Source organism: Platalea leucorodia (assembly GCF_965183815.1).
Source record: "Platalea leucorodia genome assembly, chromosome: 3".
Classification (NCBI taxonomy): Eukaryota; Metazoa; Chordata; class Aves; order Pelecaniformes; family Threskiornithidae; genus Platalea; species Platalea leucorodia.
This window is the reverse complement of record NC_138825.1, coordinates 103,949,892-103,971,365: the sequence shown is the minus strand read 5'-3', so window position 1 is coordinate 103,971,365 and position 21,474 is coordinate 103,949,892. Positions and strand designations below refer to the sequence as shown.

General features: G+C 35.8%; 1 protein-coding gene across 1 annotated transcript in view; it reads right to left on the bottom strand.

Annotated features, from left to right (window-relative positions):
• CSMD1 (CUB and Sushi multiple domains 1) overlaps positions 1–21,474 on the bottom strand; it is a gene marked incomplete at both ends in the record, with an annotated part of 1,257,610 nt that overhangs the window by 89,840 nt on the left and 1,146,296 nt on the right. The window contains 2 exons of the mRNA XM_082305706.1: positions 633–818; positions 9,032–9,220. Coding sequence (XP_082161832.1) covers positions 633–818; positions 9,032–9,220 — 375 coding nt within the window. The remainder of the gene's footprint in view (positions 1–632; positions 819–9,031; positions 9,221–21,474) is intronic.

The following is a 21,474-nucleotide window of genomic DNA, read 5'->3' as shown; positions in this document are numbered from 1 at the left end:
ATTATAAATTAACTCTCAAAAATTTTAAGTATAGTATAACAGCAATTAATAATTTTAAGATTATGTCCTAACTGGTATTTCAAGTCACGTATTCAAAGTCAGGCTCAGTTAATTATTGCTTTGATCCAGTACAAAGACAGGCAGTAGTAGCCCAATGCAAATGAGAGGCCATGTCACATGGTAGGGGAGTCTACATTGCACTGGTTAGTTCTGACAGGAGGCAAAAATTAAGATTAAAGGACTCTTATCCAGCTTAATTACCTAAACTAGCAGTGTTTTAAGACATAGTTTTTGCTTTTATTACTTTAGAAGCTATATTAAAATAAATTACGGTTGGTTGGTGTAACTTTATACTGTGAAAATGGAGAAGAGCACATTATTCATAAAGAGAAAATATACATGAAATTGAATTATCTAACAATTTTAATTCAGATTTTCTGAAGAAGATAAACAAGGGTGGTTTTAATTAAACAAATTTATAGGCCTCTTCTACTTTACTAAATGCTAAATGATTTTATGTTACTGAATGACTAGTTCAGGGGATATGTATACATAAAACCTAAACATCACCAGAGAAGATACTCCTGAGAAACTTCAAGGGAAATATGATTGAGAAATACATGCCCACTTACATTTGCAAACAGGTGGTCTCCCTTTGTTGCTCCATAATCCATCTTCTTGACACACTGCTGTTGCTTGTTGACTAGATTCTAGCCTGAAGCCCTCATTACATTCATATATCAATCTACTGCCCAAAGTGAATTCATTACCTATAACTGAACCATTTCCAGGGGATTCAGGAATACCACAAGATACAGCTGAAAAGAAAGGAAAGAAAAAGATAAAGAATTGGCATTTTCTCATATATTTTTTTTTAAATATTTTCCCACCACTGAAATATGAAACATAGATTAGTAATTTTGACTTATCCCATTCATAACAACTGGCATTAATTTTCCATCGTATTTACAACATTCTGATAAATGTAACAGTATTTAAATCATTGATAAATACTTTGAAATGCATCTAATATAGACAAACATTTTATAAATTATTATTTTGTTTAATCCAGTCACTGTAAAGACAGAAATTTCAACATAGGCTAAGGGCAACGGTTTATTTACTAGGGGAAAAATCAAGAAGGGATCCAAAGTGATTTAGTCCAAGAAGCAATGAACTAGAAAATTCTTAAATGTTTTCTAATAATCTGCTTCCATTCTCTCAGAGTTTCTTTCATTCCTGCATTACTATAAACAAAACTTCATATTTGTTTGTTCTATAAAACAATGTTATTTAAAAATTCAATTTAACATTTTTGTCTGATGAGAAAAGCACCTAAATATATGACTAGTCAGGGAAGAGTTCCACTGAAGTTAAGAGCATTATTCGGATATTTAAACATTTATTTACATACTTGACTAATTCATTTCAGAATGCTAAATATTATGTAAATTCAGGCTTATTCATTTTCCATATAATGAAGGAAATAAATAACTTACTGAGTTATTTTCACTGTTTTTTTGCTCCTTCAGAATTTCTCTCCAGACGAGAAGCTATTCTTTCAAGCTCACAAAGTTTAATTTGCTGTCAACTTAGTGAAGTTTGAGTAGCATCTAGGTTTTTTTGTTTATTTATTTATTTATTTATTTATTTTTACAAGAGCTCAGTACAGGTCATTTAACAGTACCTCATAATATATAATTTTAGGGCAGAGTATAATTACAAAAGTATCTCTTTCAGTCACTTTGAGGAAAGGTCTCCAAGGCAGGATTGCCTTTTGTTATCTGACTTCTCAGTTCCCTTGATTTTGATAATGAAAGGAAGAAAGGCAACTCTTCAATATGCTTTTTAAAATTTCTTTTAATGTTATGCTTTATTTTAAAATAGTTATTTATGCACAGAGATTAACTCTAGGTGCTTGAATAAGTCAGTAATGCTGGTAAAGATTTTATATTTGCCCCATGGCACTTATGAAGGGAAAGTCATAGTAGTATTTTCTCTGAAAGGATATTATTTTCTGCAAAATGGTAAGTTGGAGCAGAGAATCCATCACATTATTACAATGAAGCTATTAAAAGAGTTCATATAAACCAATGTATGCATGTAGAGAATCACTACCTGCTTTGAGTTTGGAATCGAGTTTATTGGTCTTCAGTAAATACACTGAATAAAATACAGCTTTGAAGCTTTCTTTTCTAAATATTTACCAATAAAGAGTGGAGGTTTGCAAATGAAAATGTCTTTTCCAAAAATACAGTCAATTGTAAGAAGCAATTCAACATTTTAACAGTTAAAAAGTCCTTGTGTATTTGTTCCTTTCCCCTCGACACTGAAGTTTTATTATTTTAATAAAGTCAATACATTTCAAAAGAATAAATGACAGTCTTTGTCTGAAATCTGTTAAACAGAGGTGAAAATAAGGTCTTTAAAAAAAAAAAACCAACCTAATTTTTATTCTCATTTACCCAATTCATTGTAAATGATTAATTTCACAACACATTGTCATGGTACCATAAACACAACTCTCAAATTTGTTTTCAGTATTCCCCAGTTGTCACATTTGATGCATTTAAATTAAATACAACATAGTACTTTGCATATGATTATAATGAGGAGAGGTAAGCATTATAAAATGATGAATGGTTAGTTCATTTCAGTTGTTTACTTCCATCTGGAATCTGTCAAATTGCTAACAGAAGTAGAACTGTAGGAATGTTCCAAAATAAGCTGCTTCCGTTGTAACAGAACTTCTTGGCACTTTTTGCACCCTATCCAGTGCTGCTCTTGTCTTCTCAAAACTGAGTGGTTCTCCCTCAGTATGTAAAGGCTGAGCCTCCTGCCACTAGAAGGAGCAGTAGTGGGACAGAGAAGGCAAAGAGAGTTGATAAGGAAGGGGTTCTGGAGACCCACAGTTACTGCTCTTAATGGTGTTAGAGAAAGTGGAGAAGGGGAAGGATAAAAGCAAGTTCTGCTGCTTCTGGGAGCAGGTCTTTGTATTAGGAGTCATTCTCCACAAGATGATCACAGCAGGAGTGATGGCTTTTCAGGGCTCTGGTGTACTCAAGATAGGCAGCAGAGCTGCATCTGCTTCAATGCTCTATCTACTCCCCTAATAACCAATTTAATCCTTTACAATCCTACAACTGAAACCAGCTCTGACCCTCTTTCTCATAAGCAGAATTTTACATTTGCAAAGTGTTTGTTTGCATGCTGAATTGACAGAACGTTAAACTGTCACTCTGTTTTACTACATCATAAAAATGCCTATGCATTCTCCATTTCCAGTCATGCTTACTGTGAAATGTTTCAATGTCTCCAGAGCCTTGCCCTATGTAACTCCCTGTCCTAACAAGCCTCTAAGTTCTCTTCTGCCTTGTGGCAATGTGTCTGAATGCTTGATGTAGAATGTAATTGGGTTAAGATTTAACTTCTTGTCAACTTCTTTTTCAGGTCTCCTTTCTGATATCAAAACAACAATCTCTGTCTTAAGTGTGTGTACATCTAATTGTATAAAGCCAAAATTCAGAACTATCAGTCTATCCACCCATCCATGTATGTGTATGTCTGTACATGCAGGTGGAACTTATTCTAGTTCCCCCTAAATACTTCAAACATGAATTAACTTCAAATAATTTAGTGTTTTTTATGGAGCAATAAGAATTGATTATGTCATCTGAAAACAAACAAAAAACCAGGTCTGTTTAGTTCATGTTAGAAGCAAATACTTCTGTTAGCATTTGTTTTTCATCTCTATCAATAATCTTTCTAGAAAACTACTGAAAAGTTCAAGATTGAGTAGCTCTTATGTGCAAGTTAGTTTAAAGAATAAAAGATGTACAATGCCCAGGTCACACCCAGGTGGGCCTATCTATTATGCCAGGTCTGATGCAAGGTCCAGTGTACTAAACCACCTCAAAATCTATGCTTACCGTCACACTTCACCACTTCTGTTCTTAGTGTTGTACCTCAGTCCTCTGCTGTCTCTCTTCTTTCCTCAACTGCTGCTGAATCTTGTACTGCTACATTGTGAGGTTATTCTCACTGCTGCTTTAGCTACTAATCTTAAAACAGTTTTGGCATTCTGGCACTGTTCCTGTTACAGTCTATCTGTTTATTTGTTGTTTGCTTCTCCCCCAGAAACTGGGATTGGAAAGAAATATTCCTGCTGCTACTAATTTCTTGAGGCTGTTAATGGCTTTTAGAACAGTAGTGTCCAAACAAAACATATTAGCACAGTCAGTTTCACTAAATAGCAAGCACTTTGATGTTTGAAGTAGTTACCTGAAATAAACTGACTGAAATGGCATATCATCTTTGGACAGTGGAAACAATGTCACTACTGTCCCACATCCAAGTATTTTGAAGCTCTCAGCTTCCCATATGATTGTAAAATGATAAAGAATGGTGTCAGGAAATCTTCTGACTTGAGGAATTGTCAACATGCTTCTTAGGTCAATGATTAGACAAGACTGTGAGGTTCCAGCTGGGAGATGTGCATTCAGAGTGTGAAAAATACATAACTCAACATTAATTGTCTCTATTATCTTGTGCAGCAGAAAAATATATTCCTTCCAAAGAACAGGTAATCAATGCAAGTGGAAAAGCCTTTTACTACCTAGAAACTGAGATGCAGTTTTAGTTGCTCTTTACTGTTCCACATGTGTTCCTGGAATTTATTTCTTATCAAAACCAGTAAATTTAAAGTTTATGGCAATCCTTTAAAATATCTATACACTTATATACCTTTAAGACTGCTATGTATTATACATATTTAAAGCATGCAAATTCACTCCATACAGAAAAGAAACTGCAGACTGCATTACGGTCAGACATTGAGTTTATTTCCATACACTGAAAAATCCCTAAATTTAATGCACAAGCATTTATCATTTAGTGACCTGTTTCTGACATTGAACATAGTGCTGAGAAAAGCATTTAAATACTCTAAAATTAAAGGTAGCAATAGAGAAGTCCCTGAAAGTGGGATTCATATCAAAAAACATGCTGAGTGGCTTGTCTCTATGATATCCAACCAGAAACATCGGGGAGAGCCATGCCACAGAAATCCTAATTCTCAGACTTGGATACATACAGAAATAACAAAGAAACTGAAAACAGGGGCATGTGGTCTAGGTCTGTGGGTGTAAAAAAGGGTCATGAATGGTCATCTAGTCATCTAGTTTATTCACCTATCATAAGCCAAAATTATACTTGACCAAAGTTCATCTAATTTGTTCCTGAAAGACCTCCAATGATGAAAATTCTACATTCTCCACAGGCAAGCTATTGTAGTGTTTCACTAGCTCCTCTGAGAAAAGAAGAAGAAAAAAAAGTCTAACTTAAGATGTTGTTGAAGTAAACTTCACTGTAATTCCTCTATCTAGAAAGGACATAGATAATTATTTCATTTTTCTTTGGAGCTACTTTCAGTATATTAGAAGATTGTCACCAGGTTCCCCCTCAAACTTCTGTTTTTTTAGTCTAAAGTACTATACTTCTCTTACTGTTGTATATTTTGAAATATGATTACAGGTTTAGAATACGTTATAAGAGGAAACTGGGATTTGGAACTCCTAAACTGTGCTACCTACCTCACATTTTTATATTAAGACTGGGTGCTAAGAGGGACATTTTTTGCATAATAATATTTATCAAAAAGGTAAAAGGCCTGATTTTAATTCCATGCTCAAACACAAAGAACAGCTAATTTTATGAAGAAGCACTTTGGTGGTCCCAGACTGATGGCTCTTGCGCAAACTGCAAATGGATGTTTTCAAGCCAGTTCCCTAAAAAAAATTTGATCAGTCTTCTACCTCAGGGCAGATGTGGAATCCAGTTATGGTCCTGGAATAACCTTCATTCAGCACAGCAAAAAGTGCAAGGATCTCTAGCTCAGCAATGTGGTTCTATCCGCTTCAGCAAGCACAGAGAAATCAATAGTGACAACAGCAACCTAGAATCAGGATTTTAAGCAGGAAATGTTGGCATCAGCTATATTTTTATCATGATTCTTTCTTAGGTTTTGAGCCTTTCCAAGTACCTATTATCCAGACAAGAGAACTTCTTCCTTAAAGTAGGCACCTCCAGTTTTCTTTTACAAACCTACTAGAGAGTACCTCAAACACTGAAGAGCAGCAATGTGTTTTATTTTTAAATTATTTTTAACTCTTTAAAATTATTTTTAACTCTTTTAAGAATGAGTATGAGAAAATTGGAAAGAACAATGCCAAAGGCTGAGACCTCTATATGAAGAACAGGTGGGATAAAGAGGGATATTTGCGCTCTCAGAGGAGCACAGCCACTCTGTTACACTCCTGCTGCCACCATGTTTCAATCTCCAGATATCTGCAAACCCACAGCTCCATAGTGATCCATATTGACCCTGACAATTCTTTCTTGCTTTCAGTTTTTGATTCTCACTGCTCTTGCCAAGCTTTTCTCTTGTTTTCTCTTATCATCTATTCATCTCTGAGCCTCAGCCTTCTTTTCCTACTCTCCTCCAGCATGGGGATCTGGACATCAGCTAAGCAATGGCTAAGATGACATACATATATAGTTGCCAGGATAATTACTGGGGCCTATACTATTTCCTCTCAGTGGCTATCTACTGCTATTGTATAAGAACTGCTGTTTTCTCTGCTTATAAAAATTTTGAATGTAGCATGACTCGTGTTTCTCTTTTTCCTTTGCAAATGACATAAAAGCAATAACAATAACTTCTAATTTCCTTGATAGGAGCCAAGTTCTTCATATATTGTCCAGGACATTATTACATGCATCTGCACTTGATAAGACTGGAATTGAAAAATATCTTCTGACCCTACCAGATTAACCCATATTAGAGATGTGTTCATATTAAAATTGATATTGTTATATTAAATATGCAAAAAAGAACTCCTCTCTTTTATAATGCAATCAAATTTGATTTAAAACATTAATTCTGACACAGTCAAGTTATTAATTACAAATGTAACCCTGCACAACCGGTTTTACAGAAATTTCAGACTTAATCAAAGGCATTTTTATTTGGAAACATCCTATACTGAAGTCCATGAGCTGGACCAAATGCATAATTTTAATTAATTTTCAAAGAAAATGCTGTATTTTGATAACAGATACTTAATAAATTTAGAAACATACTTTCCATTTAAGAGTTTATTGAAAAATATATGCTTCATCCAGACATACAAAATGAAATAATGGTGTCAGAGTTGTAAAAGTTGAAAATTGAGTTAAAAATTGAAAAAGTTAAAATTGAGGAATCCTACATTAATACAAAATTTCTAGTAAAGTTTAAACTAATTCCCTATCTCCCAAATCTTTTTTCCCCCTACTGCTAGCAGAAATCTACGTACCCACAGCCACATATATTGCTGAAATTATAAATATGGCTTAAAATTAAAGAAAAAATGTACTTGCTAACACGCTGCATTGCTAAAATTTCACAGCTATTTCTCGCACATAGTGATAAAATAGCAAGGATAGACACGGTGTCAGAAGTATTTTATGACTTTCATGAGTCTGCTTAATTTTTGTTCAGAATTTATTACTTTCTGGGACTCTTTGTCCCCTGGTTATCCACAATCAAGTCCTGGAACCTCATGTCAAGTCCTGCATATATCTGCACGTTTTTCCTCCCACTTTCTGTGAATTATTCCATTCTGCCCTTAAATCTGGGGACTTTTTTTCCTAAATTGTTCAAAGAACTGTTCTCCTCATTATTCAGAATTTCTCACACCTTCAGGAAGGTCAAACAGCATCATATGTCATAACACATTACGGCATATGGGATTAGAATACATCCTGGAGTCTGGAAGCACAGATCTACAGAACCTGCTTGTGGCACACTGGCAGCCTGAGCTTCTCCCTGGACTGGTAGGGGGGTAGCCACATGGGCCATCTCGGCATGAAAATGCTCATCCTGAAGAAATATTTAGGTATCAAATCACTCTGTATAAAAGATGTGAACTGTACTCCTTCAAGCTCTTCAACTGTGGTCAAATTTCTACAGCTTTCTATTTTTCTTTCAAATAACACACCCTCAACAAAAGAGTAAGCAAGCACTATGCCGAATCTCAGTTGACCTTTTTTTTATTTTTAAGGGGCAAAATAGAACTTCCATCTTATGCTGTTTTTAGAAATAGCTGAATCATCCTTGATAGAACCCTAAGCAAAATACTTGTCTTTGAAGAAGACATGAAGCACTGCTGTTAATGTCTTCAAAGTTAAGAACAACTAAAGAGAGTTTTTAATCAAAGAAGTTCCAACAAGTCTTAAATATGGACGTTACTACCATTTCTCCATATAAACAAAGCAGACTACAAGGACACACAAATGAAAGCATGTTAGAGTAGGCCATATAGAATTTGCAGTCTTTCTCCTCTTGCCCACATTCCTGATCTTATCTGACATACAACTCCTTAGTCTCCACTAACTGTTTACTGAACAGTGTGTGAAAAAGCATTTTTAACTAAAGCCAACCATGTTTAACTGCTTAGCGCTACTTTACGTTACTCCTCTGTAGTTTGTGTGTGGCTTTTCATACAGAGAAAATTATAAACATTTGGCAAATAGTAACTACTCTTAACAGATATCTGGAACAAGCTAAAGTAGACCCTGGTTAACTCCAGGATACACAAAAAAAACAGAAGTTACAAATTATGTCTTTAAAGCACTGCTTATAAAGTGGTTTCCTAAAATAATCAAATTAATGTCTGAAAACTACCCTATTTTTAGAAAACGTTCTGTAATACAATAATACTAGGAGCTGTGGACTGTTTAGAGATATGTATTTTACTAAATAAAAAGTACTGGAAACATTTTTCCTTTGGCCTATATTTGACTGCATTAATCTTCTATTTAATATTTCAGCTCTGCACACATTACACAATTCAATATGTATTTGGATAAACTCACGATGTCAATGTGTCTTTTGGCATACAGCAATATTGACAATGCTGTGTCTTTGCTTTGTAAAATATTCTTTGAATTAAATTATAGAAGCATACTCAGCAAGAAAACATTATATTACCTTGGCAGATTGGCACAGGAGAATCCCACTGATACATGCCATTTTGGTGACGCCTACATGTCGCATTATTGTGACCGATCATTCTATACCCAGGTTTGCAGTAATAGCGAACTTTACTTCCAGCAGGACCACCTGTTTTATTTACAATTCCACCGTTCCTCAAGATAGGGTTTAAGCTGCAATAGGGAGCTAAATGCCAAAAAAAGGGACATTATTAAAAACACATAAAACACACTTAATTTACAAAGTTCACATTATTTATGACATGTGCAAACTCTGAATACCATTAAAATTAGTACAGAATCCTTTACATTACTTTTGGAATGCCCAGTGAGGATTCAGGCTTCTTATGCAGAAATATCATGAAGCTCAAAAACATAGTTTATAATCACAAAACAGTTTATGTTATTGTACATGAGGAAGCTGCATTCAGGAAACATATAGATCGTTCAGTAAATTCACTCACACTTAGTCTACTATAAATTTGATAAATCTATAAATATAAAACTGTTCTTTGAGCTACAGAATATACAAAACTAATTATGAACAGTTTTATTAAAAAAATCCAATGCATTTAGACATCTAAGTCAAAAATTAAACTTTTTGCCAAATATGTTAAAAATTTACATGACAAAGTACAATAGACTGATTCATCAGATGCATTCTTTTTCAGATTAAGATTTATGTAATTTTTTTATGTACATGTTCCCCCAAGGATATTACATGACAATTGTATTAATTTTTTAGCAAAAGAATGTAACTTAGGTGAGTGCAACTTCTTGAATGTTGAATTTACACTATATCTGAAGTAAGACAGAATGCACCTGTTTAAATCTAAGTTTTGAAATGAAAATAAACCTTGCTAAACCTTAATCACTACTACTACTACTACGAATACTGTTCACAGAGAGGTTTTCCTGGCCAGAATGGTCCTCAAGAACCTGTGACGTAGAGATGAAATGTTTAGGTATGTGCTAAGGAAGTTAAAAAAAGTACAAAATTTATAATTGTGTCAAAAAGTGAGTAATAAAGACCAGGGTTTTTTTAAAACAAGTTTGCAATGCCTGTACATAAGGATGGAGTATGATTACCCAGGCAGGATCCAGGTCAGGCAAAGGTACACGATAGTTTGACATACATGTGGAATCTAACACAAATCTGTTTGTTGCATGCAATCATTTATCACTGGATAAAAGCAATGTGAAAAAAATACCTTGACTCCATATTGATGTACAAGTCACTGTGTATTTGCAGCAGTGCACCATGTCAAGCTTACTGAGGTTAGTATCTTTTCAGAAGCAGCATGGTAGGACCATGGCTTGCAGAAAATAAACCCAGCTGAACATCCACCACAGAAACAAGCCTATGAACATTCTTCACAGGAAAGACAGTGTTGAACTCCACTGATAATTAAACGTCGGTACCAAGGACTTAGGCATACTGTGATGTTCATATAATTTTCTATAGACAATTATCCAGTAGAAATTGGGGTTTTATTTCACAAGAGCATAATTACAGAATTTGGTTTACATCTATAAATATTTTTCATATTATTTGTTTCTTGCACACATCCCTGATTTCCTTCTTTCAGCTTTCAATGTCTAGTGCTCTATTTTTTTTTGTTTGTATGTATATGTCATCACCCTAAGGTGCACCTATGATATCAATTACCACCTAAAGATGGATGTTTCTGTTCACTGACTATGGAGAAATCATAGAGCTGATTGGACTCTTAACTGAGATGCTTCCTTTAAATGTCTAGATTTAGATTCAGTATATCAAAGTTGGTATTTCTAAGAAATGCCACCCAACAAAAGCAGTAAAACTAGGTCCTCCATTAAAGATGCTGAAAAATGTTGGCATCTGTTGAGATTCTGTTAAAGAATTATGGTTCTCAATTAAGCGTTATTTCTACTTCAAATGTCATTTTTATACATTCTTTCACTTCGGGGGTTATTTGAAAAAAAAAAAAACCACCAAAAACAGGATGAAAATCAATAAGCTAGGGTGGTCTAGTAAAACAAATGTTTGAGGTCATGTTCTGTATCCCTTATAAGCACAGTGACATTCAGTTACATGCCTAACTGAATGAATTAAATTACTGAAATACTCTTTAAATTTAAAAGGGGATTTGACATTTAAAGAAGGATAATAAACATGGCTTTAATTTTCTTTACAACCTATTGAATTAAAAATGATACTTTTATTGCAACACAAGCTGGTTAAGACCAAAAGAGCAGTGGTTAAGACCACTGAAGTCATCTTCAGTAACCTCTTAAGCACTATTTATTTTTAAATTCCCTAGGAGACCTTAAGAATAGCAGGTGAGTCCTAAACATAATATGCCATTCAGACAAAACTTCAACTTGATCTCCTCAGTACTGCAAATCTAAACAGAAAATATTTGCCATATGATATGTAACCCTGTAGCCTAGTAATACAGTATCGCCTTTGGTAGTAACAGGTCACAGACTTTATACTGAGTTTGCAAGTCCTCAAGACCAAGGTTTGTCAGGTTTGTGTTGTCTCAACATTTTTTGATCTGTCTGCAGCTTTAACAGTTGTTTTTTTTTTTTTTCTTCTGGTCAGGTTGGTATGCCTAATTTGTTTTACTTCTGAATTATGTTTGTAATTTTCTGTTATCATTTTTTTTTTGATACAATCATAGCTCTATATAGGTACTTGTAACAAGTAATTATTCTGTGTAGAATAAGATATTTAGGACTCTAGCATGGTGATGTGTAGACAAACACAGGCCTGGTATAACAGCAGAGGCCTTGAGAGGTGGGGACACAGGATACAGTGTAGAGGAGTATGGGCATAGTACGATAGGAGGGTGACAACCTCTGCTCTGTCTAAAGCTATACACAACTCACCAGTGGTCAGTTAAAAAAATTATAACTCAGAGCTGAGCAAAAATGGTTTTCAGGCTTCAGTAAAAGAGCAAAGAAAGAGTAACTACATGTAAAATGGACTATATGTAGTAGAATCATATGTAACTTAAACTTGACCAACAGAAGGGTGCAAAAATGTGCCAGCAAACAAAAATAATCCTAAGTGGATCCTAGAGTAAGGAAGAAATCATCAATATCACACTCTTCCTGTTGAAGGACTCTAGCTGCTGATGACCTACAGTATCTCCCCCAACATACAAACATCAAACTGAAGCCATTGGTCTTGAGTTCCTAAGGAGCAATGGAAGCATGACTGGAGCACCAGGGAAAAGGTTAGATAATGGGAAGTGTGTGTATAACAATTCTAACCATACTGTTTTTCTTTATAGAAGCTTTTATTTGTTCTTCTTTTTTTTTCTATTTTTCCTATAACCATTTAATCTGGACTAGTAATTCTTTTATTAAAATGCTAACATTTCAGTTATACTAACAGTAAATTCTTGGCTAGTCATATAAAGCGTGGAGTTTTTACCCATAAAAAGATCTTGAGCATCACAGGTTGTACTTTGTGTTCTGATTACCAAGGAACTTACTGCCATTTTTTTAGTTGTGGTTAAATTTAACAATATATAGTATATATGAACCTCCAAAGAGATCAGCTTTAAAACAACATGAAATATGGGACATTCAGGCTGCCGAATTACACAGAATGATGCTGAAATACTGAAAATTTCACTGGGGGCCACAGGAGAAAACTATCAGTCATAATTGTTGCTTATCTTGTAACACTTAACAATGCCCAGAGCCCAAAGGCATAGTTTAAGCTCTCCAGTGAACTAAGTGGTGTTCAGAAAAAAATCAAGCAAAAAAATCTTTTGAACTAAGAAGAAGAAATTAATACAAGAAAATAAGAGGAACACAAAACAGCAATATCACTCAGCATTTACTTCAACACTTTGGCAAATATACTTAAGTCCTAATGGCTATTACTGCAAATCTCCTATAGAAATCCATATTCTCCTTCCCCAGGTACCTTGATGACTCCTTTATACCTGCTGCTTTCAACCATCACTGCAACTTATTGTTACTACTGCTTACTTTTCCTGCCATCCCAAGTGTCTCACTGAGTGAGTGGCAGCAGCTGCATGAGGCTGGAGGGAATTGACAAGAGGAGATCTGGGAACTGAGATGTTTTGGTAAAGCTCTGTGGTCATCTGACCTTGTGAAAGTTAAAGGTAGAGGTTCAAGTATGAAAAGAAAGCTATGAGCTGTGTTTGACTGGGTAGGAAGGCAATGACCGGAGAAAGGAGAAAAAGAATATTTGACACAAAAGTACTGAGTTTAAGAGCCCAGGGGAAGAACAGGCATGACAGATTATGCAATGAGACAAGAAGTAGGAAGGGAGGGACTGGAGGCTAAGAGCCAGTGATAGAAATGAGAGAAAGAGAAAGACTTGGTGTGCTATTAGAAGTGGCATCAAAAGGATGGATGTATTGGAGACTGAGATTATGTTCAGAATGAAATGTGATGCAAGGAAAACATATGTATGATTCAGGGAAAGAAACTGGCAAGAAAAACATATAAAATCAATTGGAATTGAGTAGGGAGAGACAGAGAAGGAGAAGATCATGGACTGAAGTAAGGAAGGAGAAGGACAGTGAATTAGGGGAGACATTGTAAAAAGGAAGCAAGGGAAATTAAGATGGGAAGCTAGAAGGGAGACAAAGATTGACAAGAGCTGGATAAAGACCTATCTTATATTGTCTACTAGAGAAGCACTAAAAGTAGACTGTGATTTGTAGGGAGGGGTGGAACAAGGATGGAGATGAGACAGAAAGGTTGGGGAGCACAGCTAGACTGGCTTGGCAGAGGCATTTTGACCAGAATGAGTGTGAGGATTGGGACAAACTAGGTATGGTGAGTACCTGAGAGGTGAGAGGTTAATTCCTTGAAGTACAATGAGTAGTTCAACAGAGGGCAGCACAGAAAGGATCCCACATAACGGAAAGAGGCTGTGCCCACAGATTACCAAGCTTTATCATTCCATGACTGTTAACAGTATCTTGTAAACCCATAATAATGTTCATTTTTTTCATTGAGCTCACCAAAAATTGGAGGAAATCTGCTACTCTGGTTGCAAAAGATATCTGTGTAGATGTACAATTTTAAGTATGGCTGGTAAAACGATGTTTACCATCATAGCCCCCCGTGGCAGAATACCCAGGATTTTCTGTTTGCTTTCTCATGAACCTTATTAGGTACTTAGAAAATAATTGAAAACAATGTATCAACAACAAAAAAACCCAAGAACATCATTAGGCTGAAAAGAATTCAGCAGTTAGGAAATGATGGAATTTAAGTCTACATACAAATTTCAGTTAATTTATACATATGCATGTCAGTATTATACAGTCTGTAACGTTATGATCATACTCTGGTGTTGGATAGGATGTCTACTTTAAAGGATACAGGGAACAAACTTCTTCTTTCAGTATATATACCTTTTTAAAAAAAAAAAATTCTAATTGTTTAAGATTAGTTTCCAGGACTTATTAGCTTCAAATTACTCAGACACTGTTTCAAGATATAATTTGTGTGGGGGTTTTTTATAATGACTGTCCATGTGTTAACTGGGTATTACATGAATATTAACTAACTTATTTTCACAAAAATACATTAAAGCAAGAATCATTGATACTATCCCCATTTTACAGATAAACACTTCAAATACAAAGAAGAAATTAAAAATACTAAAATTTTTACTATTTCCATAACTATGATCTGATTTTTCCAGCCTAGTGTTATATGTTCAAACACAATCCACACTGACTTCAGTTGCAGCAGTATGCACTCAACACTTCTGTAATTGACATTTAAAAGTATGACACCAAACAAGCTCATTCCAGTTTCTGAGTACTTCATTTTGTGATATGAATGTTTGGATAACTTATGTTTATTAATGACAACATTTTAAAGTAGCGGCAGTAGGCAGTTAGTATGTCAGAAGCCAACAACAACGCTGCAGGCAAGCAGCACCTGTAGTCCTCATCTATTGAAAAGCCCTACCAAAACACATAGTATTTTGTGCTGCAAAGGCAGTGAAATATGAATAGAAAAGGCTGATACTCAAACAATTTATTATGTCTAAGCTCTACATAGCATGAAAAGAAGGAAAGCATTTGAGCAAATTATTTAAAATTCTGAAGATGGATTTTAATTTCACAACTCTGAAAAATCTTATTGAAGACTCTAACACTTGTTGAGACAGTGAAGGAATATTGATAAGAATCCATACAATTCCCTTCTTAATCTACAATTTAGTAATTTTTAATCTGTTCTTTTAACTGAACTCCCTTCAGAGTCCAGGAAGAAGCATATACAACATCTTCTAGGATCAGGAACTGACACATTAACTGAAGAATCACAGACAAGCCAATAAATAAAAAATGTCTGAAGATCTGGAGGGTAAATAAATGCTTGAAGAATGTCAGACTGAAAACTGCAGCCACTGTCAGGTGAGTGAAAATTCTGGGCTTAAGCAGAATCTCTACGGAGTGCTCATAAAATGTTGCAGCCTTGTATCAAGAACCACTGGGATAAAATGCTGTTTTTCTCCCAGTCAGTTTCTGAGGGGATCTGTCCTGGAACTTCATGAGGCTTAGCTGTTATACGTGCAATGACACAGGAGTGCTCTCATGTAGGAATGACAATGTTTTACCACAAAATGTGATAAACTTCTATGAAGCCATTCCAGTGACCTGGAGGAGCCTTACATTTACAGATTTGATTTACTTTTCCAAGTGACATACATTCCACATTCTTTCAAGGCCTCTTAAACATCAGTGTTGTTTGCAAGGCAACATACTGAACATTTTCAGCTCACTTTTAATCACAACATCCATTTGTCACTTGCAACTGAAGACCAACAGGGTAATAACTGCCTGGCTAAATCACATATCACTAGTCAACTGATGTGTGGACAGCAACACAGATAAACACTGATTTTGCATTTGCAGGACCATATTCTTCCTTTCACAAAGCATATTCTCTTAAGAGCTGGAACATTTAAACATTTATGCTGAGATTTTTCAAAGCTGTTTGAAGCACTCTGTCTAAGGGAAGCTCAATTAAATAATTCTTGGTTCCAAATTAAAATTCTTTGAAACTGGATGTCCAAACCCCCCAGATGATTTTGTAATGAATAATATGACATTTTCTCTAAGAATTTATCTTAGCAAAGGACTTAATTTCCCAGCAGTATCTTTGATCAATAGTCCAAAAACTTATATGAAAAAGATACTTACAACTATTCACTGAAACACTGTCCTATGATTGAAATTATAAATAAACAAAAAGCCTTCCTTCAAATCCCATGTTGCCTTTGTTTAGCTTACGTGCTAGACTTTTTATTGCCAGAAAAAAAGTCACAGCTTAGTCCATTGCTTCCTTCCAACTTTCCCTTTTGGATACTTACTTGTTGTCATCACCATGCTACCAGGGGATCTTACGTCCTTTGTGCTGCTGTTCTTGAAATATCCAGTGAGGCAGAGGTTTACTATCATTCTCACTTTAGACATTCTCACTTTATAGATAAGAAATCAGACACTGGCTTAAGTGATTAGGTAAGGTCACACATGAAAACTAAACATACCTCTTCAGAATACTAAAGCAGTTCCTTAATTAACGGACCATCCATTCCATGTGTTATTTTTCACTTTAAAATGTATAGAATCAAAAAAAGAGAACAATACTCAACCAAGTAAAAAAAAAGAGTTGGGCTGCCATTCTTTTTCTTTTGCAGTTTATCTTTAAATCTGACATGCAAACAGTATGAAAACAGCAAAATAAATTTGCAAAGGCTTCTTCCCTTTTTAGCAATATAATTGTGAATGTCTGCCTCTTCAAAAATTAAATATCTGACTAAATAACCTGCTATTTATAGTACAGATGTTCTTACTGATGGTTCAACATTTATAAATGATCCTGTTTATATTGCTCTTGATTCAAAGTACTGTATAAACCTCCATTGTGTGACTTTCCTGCTGTATTTACTACAGCAAATCACCATCTAAAAGTTTAGGAACCACAGAAGAAAAAATTATAAAGAGTCTGATTACCTTCTTCATACAATTCCCTTGTCACTTCTAACCAGCTACTGAAAAATGTAAAGACAAAACCAAACCAATCAATAGCTTTTTCTTTTAACTTGAAATAGAGAGGAAACAGGAACAGTTGTTTCACAGGTACAAAGCTTAAAAATAAGATGAAAAGAAAGGTGAAGAATTAAGCTTCTTGTAATAACAGATGAGGTTACAAGAGTAGAATAAAAGTAAAACAGAGATCTAGGGTGGAGTTTTATATATATATATATACATATATACACACACACTCACAGAGTTCTACTGGCAGCCAATCACAAATTAGGCAAGTAACCACTTGCCTTATTTACTCTTGAATGACTAAAATATAAACAAAAGACTGTAAATGTTATAGAGGCAATGTGAACTTGCAAAGTAGCAAACTAGATACCCCTCTGCTTCTCAAACCACTGTGCCTCCAGTGGGTGTACCAAGTACTGTAGTGCACTTTCATTCCTTCCACCACTACTTAAAAAAAAAAAATTATCCACCTCTTCTTTGTTATGCTTTTATGCTAGCTTGCTTGGGTAGGAATGTGCATGCAGGCTTATAAATTATTGAGGGAAAATAAAGCCAAGAAGCAGGTTCTGCAGGTATCTTTCAAAGCAATGTCAAGGTTTCATGTCTTACAGAGTGAGTTTCCTAGCCTGGGCTCAGCAAGTTCCATTTTCTGCACTCACAGATCTTCCCCATTTGTAATAAACTGCATAGTTTTGGTGGAACCCAACTGCACCAGGAAGTCAAGTTCAAGCACTACAAAACAACAAGCAAGCATTAAAAAAAAAAAAAAAAAGTATTTCAGCATGCAATACATTTTCCTTATATTTTTGGCATCCATTTTAGTGATTCTACCATACTACATACCTTTCAAAGAAAAAAGGCATTACTTCCCTAGAGTTGCAAGAAATTTTAACTGACGCTTCCCCTCCTAGTTTCACTATGCTATACAGATACTCACTAGATTAAGGAAGATATCATTTAATATCTAGGTGTTAGTGCAGTTGGGAAATTTACTATTTAGATTAAAATTATGCTAGTGCCTCTGTAATGTTCAAGGTCCTTAAAAGAATACCCCTCTGCTGTAATGCTATAGCTCTTTTCTACTAATATTTAGCAAAAAGCCTTAAACCAACGGATAGAAAACATACAAGTAACATTAGACAAATAGCTTACACAAGCAAGCTCGTATGCTAAAGGCAATATTAAGTATTCCTCTGAAAGCTTCTAGCACTTTTTAAAAGCAAAGAAAATTTGTATCTACAAATGAAATCTAGTTGTGACAAAACTACAATTTGCAAAATTTTGTGCACAGGCATAGCTGGAGAAGGGGAGGGCTGTGGGAGGGCTGTAATTCATTTCAATAAGGTCTTCATTATGAGGAAGCCTGCTGGCTCAGTCACAGCTGCCATGTTATCAATAGCCTTTTTGGAATCTTGTATTTTTCCTACTTTCATGATGTTGCTTTCCCTCATTAAGATTCAAATCCAATTGTTTATGCTACCGCTCACTGTTACTCTTCTTTCATGCTGATTATTCCCATTGAATCTCATGTAAAATGTACAGAAGTTTAGAGAAAAATGCAGGCACTGACTGTTAGTGAAGCGGAAAAAGCAAAACAGTTGTTTGTTCCTAAAACATAGCCATAAAGATTGCATATCTCTCTCCAGTCCCCCAATTTTATTATTAGTTGCAGCTAGTGCCATAATAATTGATGAATTGAGCCTAGCAATTAGACAGACCACTTCTTCACTACTGCAAAATATGTTTTGTGTACATGCAAAGGTGTAAAATAATTTCTCATTCCTCAAAAATCAGTCTCCTTAATAATTAGATATTTACAAAATAAATCCTTTACATGCAGTCTATTCTTGCAACCCTGATATTACTTCCTCAATTTAAATTCATGACAGAAGGCCCACTCCCTTCACTGCCACACATCTGAGGGTTATCACGTGACAGATTCTCTTTGTTCCTTCTTCCACACTCTCAATCCATTTATTAGGTCTGCAATTGCCTTTTCCCTATGAAAAACTAAATGAACCTCCAGTATGCTTGAAAACAACTCCCCCTACCCCTGTTCCTCAGTTTTAGTTTGTCTGTAGTAATACTCCGAAGGCTGCTTGCAAGGTGGAGATAATGCTTTTACTGTTTGTTTTTTTTTTTCCTGACTGCTCACAGTTCTGCTCATAGTTCTTAAGTCCCCAAGACAATGTTAATTATCATGCTCTGAGCCCTGATCTTCTGTTTCAGTAACAAGAGAAACTTTCCAGACATTAGCTAGCCAGTGCATGGATGGTACAGGAAAGCAGTGAGCTCTGTGAAAACCATCTCCCTAAATGGCATTTAGCATAATGAAATGGGAGATACCTGGTGCTTGATAAAACAGTCTTCTACAACATTCTTAGTATTCCTTTCTCTACTTAATTTATATTGACAGTTATTAGGTACCAAAATTAACACACACAACCTTTCCATTGCTTATCAAGTCCAAACACAGGAAAAGCAAATGTTAACAACAGACAGTAATTAACACCTCTCTCTCACTATTTACATCACATAAATGATCCCTAAGCCAAGTCTTTTAGGAGCAATGTGTCTGAAAAGATATGTGTGAAAACATCTTAAATAGATTGCAAACAGAGTATGGGTCAATATGTCTACATATAGAGTATAATCCAGTATTTCAGTACTGGTAACCGATATTTTTCCTTAATAAGGGACATAATTTTTAACACTATTTAGATAGATTATTTACATATTTTCATATCACCACAACACCAGATTCATATGCAGTCTGTTGAAGAAGTGAAGGATTTCCCCCGCCCCGGTTTTCCATTTATTTGTACATGAAGAAAAGCATAGTAATGAGTTGTGAACTGAAACCCAAGGAAATTGTAAACCTAGTCAGTGTGTACTGAATTGCAGTTGGAGTACCGCATACCATTTCAGGATCAAAAATTTTCACTCTTGAGTACATCTGTGTAAATATAAGAGCTATCCCTCCCACTACATTTCAAAGGCCTTACTCCAGATCTGGTAAGACAAGATAGCAGGTTGTAGAGAGCAGTATTAATTGGAGAACTTTTAATCTGGAGATCTTTAGCAAACTGGGAAAAAAACGGAGAGTCCCAGTCCTGTGCTTACCTTGAATTTTCAATAGAATGATTACACATCCACAAAATGTACATTATAATAAATTACTTTCTTCAGAGAAACAGACATTATATTACAAGTCCTAATTTGATGCTAAATAGTATCATAGAATATCTCAAGGTGGAAGGGACACATAAGGATCATTGAGTCCAACTCCCTGCTTCTCACAGGACTGCCTAAAACTAAACCATATGACTAAGAGCATCGTCCAGATGCTCCTTGAACTCTGACAGGCGTGGTACTATTACCACTTCCCTGGGGAGCCTGTTTCAGTGATCCTCTGGTCACTCCCTCAGTGAAGAACCTTTTCCTAATGTCCAATCTGAACTTCCCCTGATGCAGCTTCACTCCATTTCCTCATGTCCTGTTGCTGATCACCAGAGAGAGGAGATCAACACCTCCCCCTCTGCTGTCCCCCTTGAAGAAGCTGTAGACTGCGATGAGGTCACCCCTCAGCCTTCTCTTCTCCAAGCTGAACAAACCAAGTGACCTCAGCCACTCCTTGTAAGTCTTGCCCTCCAGACCTTTCACCATCCTGGTCGCCCTCCTCTGAACACACTCTAATAGTCCAGGTCTTTCCTATATTGAGGCACCCAAAACTGCACACAGTACTTGAGATGGGGCCGCACCAGTGCATTGTCGAGTGGGACAGTCACCTCCCTTGACCAGCTAGCTATGCTGTGCTTGATGCACCCCAGGACACAGTTGGCCCTTTTGGCTGCCAGCACACACTGTTGACTCATACTCAACTTGCCATCAACCCAAACCCCCAGATCTCTTTCCACAGGGCTGCTCTCCAGCCTCTCGTCCCCAGTTTGTATGTATAACCAGGATTACCCCATATCACATAGAGAATCCTGCATTTGCTCTTGTTAAATTTCATATGTTTGGTAGTTGCCCAGCTCTCTAGTCTATCCAGATGTCTCTGTAAGGCCTCTCTACCCTCGAGGGAGTCCACAGCTCCTCCTAGTTTAGTATCATCAGCAAACTTACTTAATGTGTATTTGATTCCTGTGTCCAGATCAATTATAAAAATATTAAGGAACACTGGCCCCAAAATTGAGCCTTTTGGAGCCCCACTGGTTACTGGCCACCAGCCTGATGTAACACCACTTACTATAACCCTTTGAGCCTGACCCGCCAGCCAATTGCTCACTCAATGTATAACGGACTTGTCTAGCTGTGTGCTGGACAGTTTATCCAGAAGGATACTGTGAGAGACAGTATTAAAAGCTTTCCTAAAATCCAAAACCACCAC